The 13,345-nt window shown below is 38.1% G+C and overlaps 1 protein-coding gene across 1 annotated transcript in view; it reads right to left on the minus strand.

Moving 5' to 3' along the window:
- GABRG3 (gamma-aminobutyric acid type A receptor subunit gamma3) overlaps window positions 1-13,345 on the minus strand; it is a 380,486-nt gene that overhangs the window by 330,140 nt on the left and 37,001 nt on the right. Inside the window, exon 3 of the mRNA XM_088145007.1 lies at window positions 6,953-7,020. Coding sequence (XP_088001133.1) covers window positions 6,953-7,020 — 68 coding nt within the window. The remainder of the gene's footprint in view (window positions 1-6,952; window positions 7,021-13,345) is intronic.

A 13,345-nucleotide genomic window follows, 5' to 3' on the forward strand; every position in this document is an offset into this window, starting at 1 on the left:
TGGATAGAAGGGTGGTGGCAATCTGCCATTGTTGTTCCTTTAGCAATTGATATTCAAGGCAAACTATGTACAAACTAACATTTTCATAGATGTGTCCAATCTTCTTTTAGAACCTTCTAAATCAGGGTTTCTCAACCTTGCCAGCTTTCAGATGTGTGGATTTCAACTGCCAGAATCACTGATCTAAATCAATGGCTATCACCACCCTGATGGTCATAAAATCCATAATTTAACTTTGTGGCCATATAAACAAATATTTCCTTTGATCAGTCTTAATCTCCTCCACTTAGTTTTAATGCATGAACCCATTATTCCAGTGATAGCATGGTTTCATGGACTGCATGAGTATGATTAGATTCCTCTGTAACCAAAAAGCAATATTTGGAGCCTGATTCTTGAAACTCCACAGTTGCCTTAGCAACACTAAAGCAATCTCAAAGCAAAATGTGATTCTATAAATCATCCCTCCCCAAATTTAGTCTTATGTAATTGCAACTTTCAGTAAATATATTCATTACCTTTTTATGTCATACTTCTCAACTAAAAAGGTGCACAGGAAATGGAGTTTACTTTGCAAACACCTGCATGGTATGTTTGACAAAGGCAACAATACAGTATCAGTGAGTTTAATAGCGGAATTGAATTTTAAACTCAAATGTCCCTAATATTTTACCATGCTATAATAAAATCAGTATCATACATTAGTACTACAAGGATTATAATCTAATCTGTATAGACATAAGGATCTCAAATCTGGATATATCTGGCTTTACTGAGGTTATATTGTGTTTCCTTAGCTTTTTCCTTTATTTATAATTTCTCCTTCTTTAGTTCTAACTTCTCATTAACATATAAAGCCTGTTCAAGATAAGTGATATATCAAGAAATATTGTATTTGCATGTATAAACCAATGGAGCTGTCAGTGTTTCCAAAATGCAGTATTTTGCTATTATTTAAACCAATCTGTCTCTTTTTTAGGATTCTGGAGAACTTGAGAAAAAAGTGCTATGGCTTTAAGAGTCATAATAAATTTAATGAGCATATTCCTTAAAACAGCTGCTTCTTTTTTCTTCAAGTTTGTGTGGAAGACTGAGCATACTTTGGTTGCTTTCACAAATAGCAGGAAGGTGCTATGCCATGCAAGTTCCATGGCACTTCCTCAATGAACCTTTGAAGTAAGCACAGCCTTACAGACGAATGCTTTTAAAAAAAAAAAAAATCTTTTCCTCAATAACATAATTATTGACCTCCAGGAATGCTTAGCTGCATTTACATCTTACGGAAATCAATGAAACAAATTAGTGCTAACAGATGAGTTTAATTTCAATAGCAATTAAGTGTCAACAACTCTGAAGGACAGCCACTACTTAGCATTTGATAAGTGTTTCTAGAGATCTAGTTGTGTAAAAGCTTTTAGACATAAACATAAGCCATTAAATAAATCCATAAATGACAGAAACAATAATTTGATGCCTACATTGTTTATTGTATCCTAACATTCATTACCAAATAAGGAAACAAAAATGATCTCATTAGGAGCTTGCAGCCACTTTGGACAAGCTTCAAGGTGAAGAGGTCCATCTCAAATTTGAACTGTCTCCAAAGTAAGACAATTCTGATTGACAGTGTTCTAAAAACAAAGGAAACCTGTTTAAAAATTATGGAATGACTTTCAAGCTTCAGCAGGAGAACTAGTTTTTTGACTAGTCATTTTATCACCCAATCAGGGAATTACTTCGTTAGAGCCCACAGATAGGAGTCTGCACCTGTTTGTTTCAAATGTTGCAGGCATCACGCCTCAGAACGGTGTGCTGATTATTTCATTAATATGTTCCCAAAAGAAAGGAAAAATAAGTATTCCCTTTAAAAAAGCACACAAACGAAGGCTTCTTGTACTATTCCCAACATAGCAACACACACGCATATATCTATTTATATGACACTTATTGGACTTTATCTAGAGTTGCAATTCACCATTATGGCAAAATATTTCAAAAGTTATAAGCATTTTTAAATTTTCACTTTGGAAAAAGCCTCCCAATTTAAATTTAGTTTGCTCTGCCTATGTTTTGGGCCTTTTCCCTTCAGATGAGGCTCCTATATTCACAAATTTTATTCAGTCCTGATAACACATAAAACATTTTAGGCATCTGTTGATTCTCCCTTGTGGCCAATCCGGAGATACCCAAAGCTTTAGAAAATGATTGTATATACACACATTGTCAGCTCTTGAGGTAAGCAAAGTCAAGAAATGGGCAGAGTGTAGGGATTCTAGGAATGTTCTTTATTGCAGCAGAGTAGAATAACAATCTTGAAAGCCTTCAGAGTTTCTTTCCACTCCATCTTAGAGTAGACAAAATCAAGATGGAGTTATTTTGTCACACTTTCCTCTTTCTCAGAACTGAGTAATCTTTTCTGAAACTCCTCCCTTAAAGGCTCAATCATTCTTTCTCACTGTCCAAGGCTAAGTCTCTATTCTTTCACAGACATTCACAAATACATAGATATTATGAATGCAGAACACACATTTACTCATAAATAAATATACTATGTTAAGTAGGGACAACCTACTCCCAGGTAAGGGGGGATAGAATTGCAGCTTTCATAATGCAATTTCATCCTGGGTTCTTGAAACTGTATTCTATTGATGTCAGTGAGATGTACTCTCAGGTAAATCTTAATACTTGAACAGCTTGTCACCAGAATTACACAAAGTAAGGATTTCTCAAGTTATGCTCAACATCCATGTGGGGGTTTGGGCAACAATACAGAAGTGGTTTGTTACTGTTTACTTTTAGGATGTTTTTGTTTTTAACTGCCCAGTTTTATAGCCCTGGAATTTCTTAAAGGTCTGCCATCCAAGTACTCACCAAATCTGACCCTGATTAGCTTTCTGATATCTGCTAAGGTAATCAGTAATTGTTTTCTTATAGACCAGCATATGTAGTTATATACAGTCAATCCTCATTATACGCAGTACAGGTAGTCCTCACTTAACAACCCTAATTGGAACCAGCAGCTCTGCCACTAAGCAAAGCAGTTACAAAGTGGGAAAGCACATGACCGTGACTGTGCTTTCCAACTGGAAAGAGACAAGACTACTCAGTTTCACACCTTCAGCTTTTGTTTGCCTTTCTCCTTTATCTGACCCTTTCCTACTGCTGGTGCAATTGCATTGCTCTCAGTGTGTAGAAGAGCAAACAGCTTGCTCTCTTGAAATCTGTTTCTCTCCAATCTCTCTGCTCTGTGGGGGCAAAGGATCAGACAAAGGAAAGATTGCCTACAGAAATTGCTTGCTTTTCTTCCTCCTCCCCTCCCCTTGCAGAGCAGAGAGATTGAAGAGAAACAGATCTCAAGAGAGTACTATAAGCTGTTTGCATAGCGTGCCCATGGCTCCTAGCCCTGGGCTGCCAGTGTGATTGCATTGCTTCTGATGTGTAGAAGGGCAAACAGCTTACTTTCTTGCAATCCCTTTCTCTCCAATCTCTCTGCTTTGCAAGGGTGGAAAAAAAAAAGGAAAAAACCACAGGTCAGGCACAGGACCACATGTACTGACTATAATGGTGATCACGTGACTGAGGGATGCTCCAAAGGTTGTAAATGGACATAAATGGGCCGTACAGTTATTTTTTCAGCACTGTCGTAACTTTGAATGGTGGCTGGACAAATGGTCGGTAAGCAAGGGCTACCTGTAGTTATGTTCTATAAAATCAGCACAATTACTGAATTAGTGAATGCCGAAACCTCTGTTGAGAATAGGTACATCTGGTGACTCAAATGTTTTGCTGCTCTGCATATCTGCAAATAACTATGAAAGCACTATGAGTTTATTTCTTTCTTTTCTACTTTTCTTTTGATGTCTTTATGTATTTTATTCTTGTTTGAAACTTAATAAAAATTTTATTAAAAAAAAAATTAAAAATAAAAGCACCACAAGTATGGATTTTGCAGTTACAAATACATTTTAGTGAGTAAGTGAATTCGGAAATATAGAATTGTGTGTACATTTATAGCATCATATATTTCTTCAAGTATTCTTGCTTATGGAATGAAAACAGCATGTCTATACAAGATGAAGCCAGCAGTTGTGTTCTTTTTAAGGATGTGGACCTGGTTCCAATTCCACCAGCCACAATAGCTTATTGCATAACTTTGGGCCTATTGCTCTCTCTTATCCCACACCTACCTTAGAAGGTTGTTGTTGTGGGGAGAAATGAGATGATGGAGCGCTATGTACATCATATTGAATGCCTGAGTAAAAGGCAAGCTATAAATCTAACAAATAAATATATACATAAGCAAATAAAAGGCAGATTTAGAAAAAAAAACAAGGTTTGCAGAATGCATTTTAAAGAAAGACCCGGAGACACCAATGAGGAATAGGAGAGATCAGTAGCCATGAACTCCCATGAGAAACAGCTGAGAGAAAACACAGAGAACTCCCCTACAAGGAAAAAGGAAGAGAAAGACTGAAAAAAAGATACCAGAAATAAAAGCACCTGTGTTCATTCTGTCTCTTGCCAGCCACGTAGGTCCATTGCGCATGTTCTCTCACCTGTTTACCTGCCTGTTCACTTGCTCTCACCAGCTGGTGTCCACCTTCTTCCTCACAGTCTCCATAGCCAGCATCCACCTGTTCATTTGTCTTCCTGCCAACTGATGCCTCTTTTTTCCCTACCCAGAAGGCACTGGCCTATTTATTTGTGCCAATGCCATTTGTTCATTTGCTGCCCTGCACCAGCACCTGCCATAGAAGGGAGGGTTTCAAACATCTTCCTGTCCCTCTCCAGGGCAGAAATACATAGAGGGAAAGCAAATGTGATCTAGCAGTTGAGACTAGAAACAGACAGACTGAGGTTCGAGTCTGCCCTCAGCAATGGAAGCTCACTGAGTGACTTTGAGCCAGTCAGGCTCTGATTGTGCAGCATATCTCACTGGACTGTTATGGGCAGGAGGGTGTGCTATGTAGTCTGCCTTCAGCTCCTGGAGGACTGGAGGATAGTTGGGATACAAACTGAATTAATTAATTAATGAAAAATAAGTTACACATGTATGTACACACACACACACATCAAGGCCCAAGTTTATCTTTCTACAGCTAAATGTGCACATTCCAAACAATTAGGCTGCCAATATCACTGGTACACAAAGTTCTGAAAGCACGTGTGTGTGTGTGTGTATGTGTGTGTGTTTCCAGTTCAGTAAAATGCATTCAAATGTTATTCAGTTGACAATTCTTCGCACTTTACTTGGGGATGAGCACCCTACAGAAAACATGGATCAATCTCTGAGTAGACAGGGCATGATTTAACTTAATATGTGTCGGTGGGAGAGAAAGAATTTTTAAAAGATTCCAAGTGATTTAATACAATCTAAATTAAAACAATTTATAAAAAAACAAAGAACCTTAAAAACAAAATTAAAAATCCAGGGAAATTAATACATAAATGTAAACAAAAAGAAAACTAAAGGTTTACTTGACTAATTTTCTCAAATGCTTCAAAAAATTAACAGTCTTGCCAAGTCTCCCAAAGACAGCCACATTTCAAAGGGCCTTAGAAGTGAAGACTATCTAGAAAAAAGGAAGCCTGAGTTTTGTAGCCATCAGCCTGATTTTAGTAAGAAATTTTAGTCAGAGGAGGGCTTCATCAAAGCCTTTGCATTTGGGAATATATGAAAGCAGAAGTTCTCTTATCTTAGATTGTGAACATACCCTTTTTCTGGCCTCTAAAAAATAATAAGGGGGATCATGCCAATAAATACAATTATTTCCTTTTATTTACATTTAATTAAAATTAAATATTGTTAAAATGATTACAGTTGTATATCTAATAATTTTCCTCTTTTGTCACATAAAAAATTACAAACTAATTACAAAGTCCAGGAGGCTACATTATAAGGATCCATATGCAGTCCTGAACATCAGGATGTGACCTTCTAGCCTCATCCCTCAGAGAAAACAGTCCAGTGGTCAGAGATTCAATTATGAAGACAGGTAGCCAACCAGATTACCATAGAATCATCTTGAAGATCATCTAATCCAAACCACTGCCTATCGCAGGAATTGACTTCTACAGCATCCCCAAGAGATAGCTGTCCATTCTCTGTTTAAACACCTCCAGTGAAGGTCAATCTACCACCTCTTGAGGCAATCTGTTTCACTGCTGAAGAATTCTTACCTTAGATTTTTTTTCCTGATAACCACCTGAAATCTACTTCCTTGTAAATTAAACCCATTGTTTCTTGCCCTAGGTTTTGGAACAACCTTGAATAATGCTTTCCTATCTTCTACATGACAGCCCTTCAAATACTTGAAAATAGTTATGGTTCCCACACAGTCTTCTCTTCTCTAGGCTAAAAGTACCCAGCACCTCCAACTGTTCCTTGTGAGTTTTTCCTTCCATATTTCTTATTTCTCCTTTGCTTTCTCCACGTTAACCATCAGATAGATTTCCAAGGAATAGGGACCAAGATTTTCAGGGGCAAAACATTTTAATTAAAAAAAAAACATGAAATAACTTTGCAAGCTTAAACACAATTACGCAGAAATATATTTCTCTGAACCTACTTTGGAGTAAATATGCGGAGGGTTTTCTTAGTAGCTTGTATTGTCATTTTTCTTGAGGACAGCATTATTTCCCAGGGTTTGCTGCATCGGGGCACAACAAACACCTGTTCCTGCTCATACTTTATTTCAATTCTGTATTTCTGAAGATAAACTGAATATTCATACTTTTGTGATAGACAGATCACAGCATGCTATTTGCTGAGCATTATTTTTGCTCTTTGGGAAAAGGACAAAGACTTGTCAGGCAAGCAGAACAAGAACAGAAAATAGAATGACATCTGCAGCCATAACATTTCACCTCACATTTAAGAAAAATTAAAGAACTCGGTTATTGATACAAGAAGCAGCGCTGCCAATAAAATAATTGTTTGTATGACACTTACCATATTTATTGATGACACAGGGCCAATGCTATTAACATAGATGTCAACATCAATGACAGTTGGTTTCACTGTGAAAAGAAAACCCAAAAAGGTGGCATTTAATATTGTTTCAAATACAATACAGTGGTATCATGTTAAACATTTTCATAACTGTGTCATTCTGAACTTAAATCTGTTGGGAAAGCACAGAATAAATAGCTTTTTGTTTGATTGGTTTGCAAGAACCTTTTCAAACTGTCATTCTCATAAGCCACAGTTTGGAGATTAGGGTTTATATTTGGTACTCCAGACTCTATTTCTTCTTCATTTCCATCACTGCTGTTTTGGGTTCTGCCTCTGTAGTGGTTAAGGCACCAGGCTAGAAACCAGGAGGTGGTGATTTCTAGTCTTGCCCTAGGCACAAAGCCAGCTGGTGACCATGGGCCAGTCCCTCTCTCTCAGCTCTAGGAAGAAGGCAATGGCAAACCACTTCTGAAATCTTGCCATGAAAGCTCCATGGACTTATCCAAGCAGTTGCCAAGAGTCAACACAGACTCTAAGGCACATATTTCTTTTGTTTTTCTTCTAGGATCCCTATAGTGAAGGGCCTATTTCTCTTAAGCACACATCTTAAATTGCACAAGAACTTTATTACCGTAAGCCTTTCTAACAAAACAAGATAAAAGGCAATCAGCCATCTCCAACTAAATAGAAGTAAGTCCATTCTCACCTGACGACTACACTGTATAATGAGATGGCACAATCAACATACAGGGCCATGCTGTGTGTCAAAGTCTACGGTGAAATGGTGTTTGGAGTATATGGGAATACCCAGTCACACCAATGTTCAAAGCTTAAAACCAAACATGATTTTTTCCAGGATTGTGCTACAGCAGCCTTGCAGTCTTAGGAAAAGATGCAACTGCTTTACATAGTTGCAGACAGGTGCTTTCTGAGTATCCCTGTGCACTCCAAAGCACCTGTTGGCCTTCAGATCTAATGCGTGCATGGCCCTCCTAATAAAGATTTCCATTGAAAGCAAAGTCATTGTGCTGCCCTGTTCAGGGGAGACAGGAAGAAAAGGGATGGACTCTTTGACAATTTCTCAGAGAGAAATTACTCTGCAATATTATAGGGGGTTATTTCCTTATTTTCTTTCCTTAGAGTTGAAAGAACAAAACCACTCTGTCTACCCAGCAAAGGAGACAGAGGTCCTTAAAGGCTGGCCCCCATTCTGCTCCCCCAAAGGATGAGGATGGTGATATGTTTTGACCTGGGACATCAAACGATGCTTCATTCCACTACATTGGCTATTCCTGCATGCAGTAAATAGTAAACAGTAAGAAAACAAACAAGCAAACAAAAATCATGGGTAAGTGTATTATCCAACAGTTGGAGGTAGTTCATTTTAATACTGATGGCTGATCCTCCAAGCAAACACTGAAATTCCCTGCAAATATTACCTTCTGCCCCATGAATAAAAATGACAATTTCAATGAAGTAAAAGTTGTGGTCAAGAAATAATGACATTTGATCTACAGACAGAAGCAATCCATTTAAAACCATAGTTTTTAACAGGAAGGAGGAGCTTGCTTCCTCAAATGCATTTAAGCTGCTCTTCAAATTTTGCAGCTCTCAAACCCTAGTAGGCCACCAGTTGCTTCTGGTGCTCCCTCCTAGCACAGCCACACCCGCATGTCACAGCCCTCTCTTTCCTTTCCAGCCTTGTATTTGATGCTTAAAATTTCCTTCTCCCACCTTGTGCAAGTTCATTGCTGCTGCAAGGCTCACAGCCCTCCTACCTTCCCCTCTGCTATAAAGCTCTCTACAGAGTGAACTTGCATCAGGTTAGATGTTCAGAGCTTTACACAGAAGCCTCATGGTTCCAAGCACAATTATTCCTCCCTTGAAAGGCAAACAACATTTAAAAAATATAAAAAGAACACTCAGGCTTCAGGTCCAGGTTGGGAAATCTCTTCTGACATTTGTCTTGTGACTGCCCAAGGGGTAGTCACCGCCAGATTGAGAAACAATCTGATTGAGCTCTACTTGCTCAAGGCCAAATCAGTTCAGTGCAGGCAACACTTGCATTCCACTAATCTAAATGTGTTGTGACTTCTAGACAGAATCCTCTGCTTATCATCTCAAAAGGATGTTCTGCTGAGTGAGGCAAGAGGTTACCTGGTTTCAAATCTCTATAGGAGCACAACCAGGAGTACAACACATCCTTTGGAGAGCCAACAGGTAAACAGCAAATAAATATCCAGAAATATAAACCCTAAATAAATATTGTCCAGGAGTTTAGTTAATAGCATAGGAACCTTGGGGAAAATGTTACAGTTGACCAAATAGTAAAGCCACTTTTGATCCAGCAAGCTAAATATGTCCTCTCGAGGTTCAATAAAGGTTGTTTTATACCTGTTATTACCGACAACATCTGGCAGGCTGCAATATGTAAAGGAAGAGCATTCAAAGTTCAGTTTTAAACAAGTACCTAAAAAATGTGGTCCAAAGATGATACGCCATAGAAACAATTATATGCACTAGGCCTGCTGTAATTATCAACCATGTTGTATAAAATAATGGTAGGATATATGAATTACCTAGCATAGCTAAAACCCTAAAAAACTTAGCAAAAGTGCTTTATTGATATATTTTAATGATAAAGGGGGACCAAGTTAACTGCCTGAAACATCAGAAAAGCTGCTGTGGTTCAGGCTAAAAGCTCATGGAGTTTCAGTCTCTATTGTGCAGTGGTCAATCATGCTCAGAGGCAGAAAAAGGACTCTGGCTCTTTTCCAGTCTTGCTTCCTAGAAGCTAATATTGAAGGCATGTGACTTGTTATATTGTATATAACAACTGCAATGGTAGTCCTTCATTAAGATGTTCAGTTCGCTTTAAATCCATGATGCTTAGTTCACACCTGATTCAAACAAATTCCATAGTTTAGCTATGTCTGATATAAAAATCTACCTTTTAAAATCAGTGTAGACCAGGGGTCCCCAAACTCTTTAGCTCATCAGCACTTTCAAGAAGTTTCAGATTGTTTATTGACCCAATAAATACTTTAACTAATAGTACTACAAATAATAATAATAATAATAGATATTATTATTATTCTCCTATTGCTGTGGGTGTTGAGAACGTACTGGTTCTCCAACCGAGTTGAGGTGGGGGAGTACACTTAGTACGGGAATTGGACAGGAATACTACACATACGTATATCCTTTCCGGGACAGGGGTGATGAGAGAGACAAGGGGGAGGATGAAAGTTCACAGGCACACAATGCAAAGCACACTGGTAAACTAGGCCAGTAACAACACACAGCTAATAGAGACAACTCAAGTCCGTTCTCATTGATGGCTGACCATCCAACCTTGAATAACACTGTCTGGCCTCTATTCACTTCACCTCAGGACTAGGGATTGGCATGAATCTCTATGAGACCCCGAAAGAACTCTACAGAGACCTTCCATCATTTATTGACCCCCAGACATTTCCTGACCTGCTTCTGACCCCCAGCCATCTATCAACCCCTTGGATAGTCTCATTGACACTTGGGGGTTGACATTGACCACTTTGGGGGATCCTGGTATAGAGGTTCCATGTTTTCATCTTGAGTGGATGACTTCTCCTCTTGCATTGTAAGATAAGGAGATGTACTTCCCTGTACTCACATTTTCCATACCATGCATGACTTCATATAGCTACCTCATGTGTCCCTTTACACATCTTCCCTCTAAGTAAAAAACACCTATTCAGTGTAGTATTTCTTTGTATAGTAGTTGCTAGTGATTCCAAGCATGGACTCTGTTTTTTTTTTACAACTCTTAAGGGGAAAAAATGCAATGGGTCGATATTTTACGGAGTTACCCCTTGTGACTCCAAAATCTCTTTTCATGCTTGGTTACTGCCAGTTCAGAACTCATTAATATATATGTGAAATTGAGGTTTTACACCCAATGTACATTACTTTGCACTTGCTTAGACTGAATAACATTTGTTATTTTAAAGTCTATTCACTGACTTTACAGAGATCCTTTAGGAGCTTTTTGCAAATCCCTTTTGGATTCCACTCCTTTTAAAACTTTGGTATTATCTGTGCAGTAGAATTTTTCAGGGGTACGCTTGATCTGGAGACCAAGACACATTACATTAAAGCACAAATTGGTTTATTGATAGTGCTGGAGGCAAAGATGGCCTGTGCACTTATGCAATTAGAAAGACACTGGATTAGATATAGTAGCCAGGTATTTAATTGATATCACCCATCATGTGCCTAGTGAGGTCAGTAAGGCCATTAGGGTGTCTTTATGAGGACTACAAAGAGAACAGGGTTTGAAAAAACAAAGAGGCACTATTCTAATGTTTCTCAACCTCAATGACTTTAAGATGTCTGGACTTCCACTCCCAGAATTCCCCAGCTAGCATGCTGGCTGGGGAATTCTGAGAATGGAAGTCCACACTTCTTAAAGTTGCCAAGGTTGAAAAACACTGCACTGTTCCACGAACATAGTTTCTTACTAGAGAGTTATTTTCTTTTGCTTTCCCAGATCTCTAGTCAACTCCCAGTATCTTTTCCCAATCTATCATTCCTTGGCCTTCTAAATATTTTATGGGTGGGCAAGTGTTGTTGTAAGAGGGTAGTTATCCAATTTGACACATATAGCTGAGTCAGTGCTTTGCTTTCCCTGGAAAGATATATTTGGGTTAGGAGCTTTTAACTTAACCCCCCAAATTCTCCTTCACTGGAAACATGGCCATCTTGTGGCTCCTAATTCTAGAACAATTATAAACAAATTTAAAAGTACCAGTTCCAATAACCAGTCCCAGGGTGTGTGCTTTGAACTTCTCTTCAATATGAAAGCTGTTAACATTTTTTAATACTACCCTGTTTCTTGTTCTTTAAACAGTTAAAGATCTGTGAGAGCACCTGTGTTCTTATCCCATGGTTGCTGTGCTAAATTTGTTCAGGAGCCTTTGGCTGAGGGACTTCATTAAATACTTTTTTGAAAGTTTAAACATGCAGTTTATTCAGTCACCCTCATTGACATGCTTCTCAACCCCATTAACAAAATCAGAAATGATATCAAGTCAAGACTTATCTTTGCAGAAGTCCTTGGGTGGTAACTTTTCAGCAAGGTTTATTCTGATGTTGGATTGTTTTCTCTTTCATAACCCTTAATGGCACTTTTCTGGAAATGTACATTCATAGTTAAGCTAACTGGCCTATACTATTCAATCTCTTCAATCCCTTTTTAAAAAATTGGAGTTGCTTTAGAGTTGCTTTTTCTGCTCCTGGGAATAAATCCTGATGCTAAATAAAGAAGACTTGTTTAAAAACAATTGTACTTTTGAGGGTCTTTTAATAAATCTTGGGTGAAATGTATTTATTCTTAATTTATAAATAAGATGTGTAACTTCTGCTTATTTATCAGTTAGGCTCATTACTTCTGTTCCTCTCACTTGATCTGATTTCCACCCCCCCACCCCGAAAAATCAACTGAGCCACAGGCATCTGTCCAACATACCCAACAGTGAATAAAGAAGCAAAGGATTAAGCATTCTTCTCGGCAGTTTCTCTATCCTTCTTTATTGCATCATTAATGCTTTGGTCATCCAACAGCCAAATGGCCTTCCTAGTATATCTCCTGTTGTAAATATATTTAAAGGAGGGGGGGATTCTGCTTCCCCTGCCAAAATTTATATATTTTTATTCTCTTCATTTTCCCAGGACTTACCCTGCCTGCCTCCAGTAGCTTTGCTGACCTTGCTCATCAGTCCATCTAGTGTTCTCTTGGACTTCAAGCCTAATCTAAAATAGAACTGAGCTCCTATTATTGTAAATTTCAATAATCACCCACTATTCTGAAGGCCCTTGACCTCTCAACTCTCTTTCTCTAACTCTAATCTTAACTCTAACCTTTTCTTTTTAATCAACACTGTCATGAGTAGAATTTTTATTATGGTCACTGACTAGAATTCAACGCTGTCATTATTTACAATGTTGCTCCTATGAAGTCAAATATGACTGTCTTGGACTTTTTTTTTTTGTAGTGATCTATTTACATGTTTACTATAATAGCTTAAGGATCACAGTTTCTGTTTCAATTGGTTTTATAACTTGGAATAGATCCCAGCCATTAACTTAATAAAAGTTGTGAGCAAGATTATGATTTCATTTCCTCTGCTTGGTGACATTCCCTCAAGTTGGCTCCTGAGTAGTTATTCTAAAGCACAATTATTTAGGACATCTACAAATGTGGTCTCTTTGTCACGTACATTTTTTCACAAGTCTATCTAACAGTGACTGAAATCACCAATAGTACAGTAACTGGGGAGGAGAGAGGGACAACAAATCCACACTTCTACATTTCTTTTGAGACACCCTCAGAAATCTTTGGAGAGACAC

Source organism: Python bivittatus, unplaced genomic scaffold (assembly GCF_059951505.1).
Source record: "Python bivittatus isolate LINGU-HERP-01145 unplaced genomic scaffold, Pbiv_v1 ctg000350_np1212, whole genome shotgun sequence".
NCBI classification, from domain to species: domain Eukaryota; kingdom Metazoa; phylum Chordata; class Lepidosauria; order Squamata; family Pythonidae; genus Python; species Python bivittatus.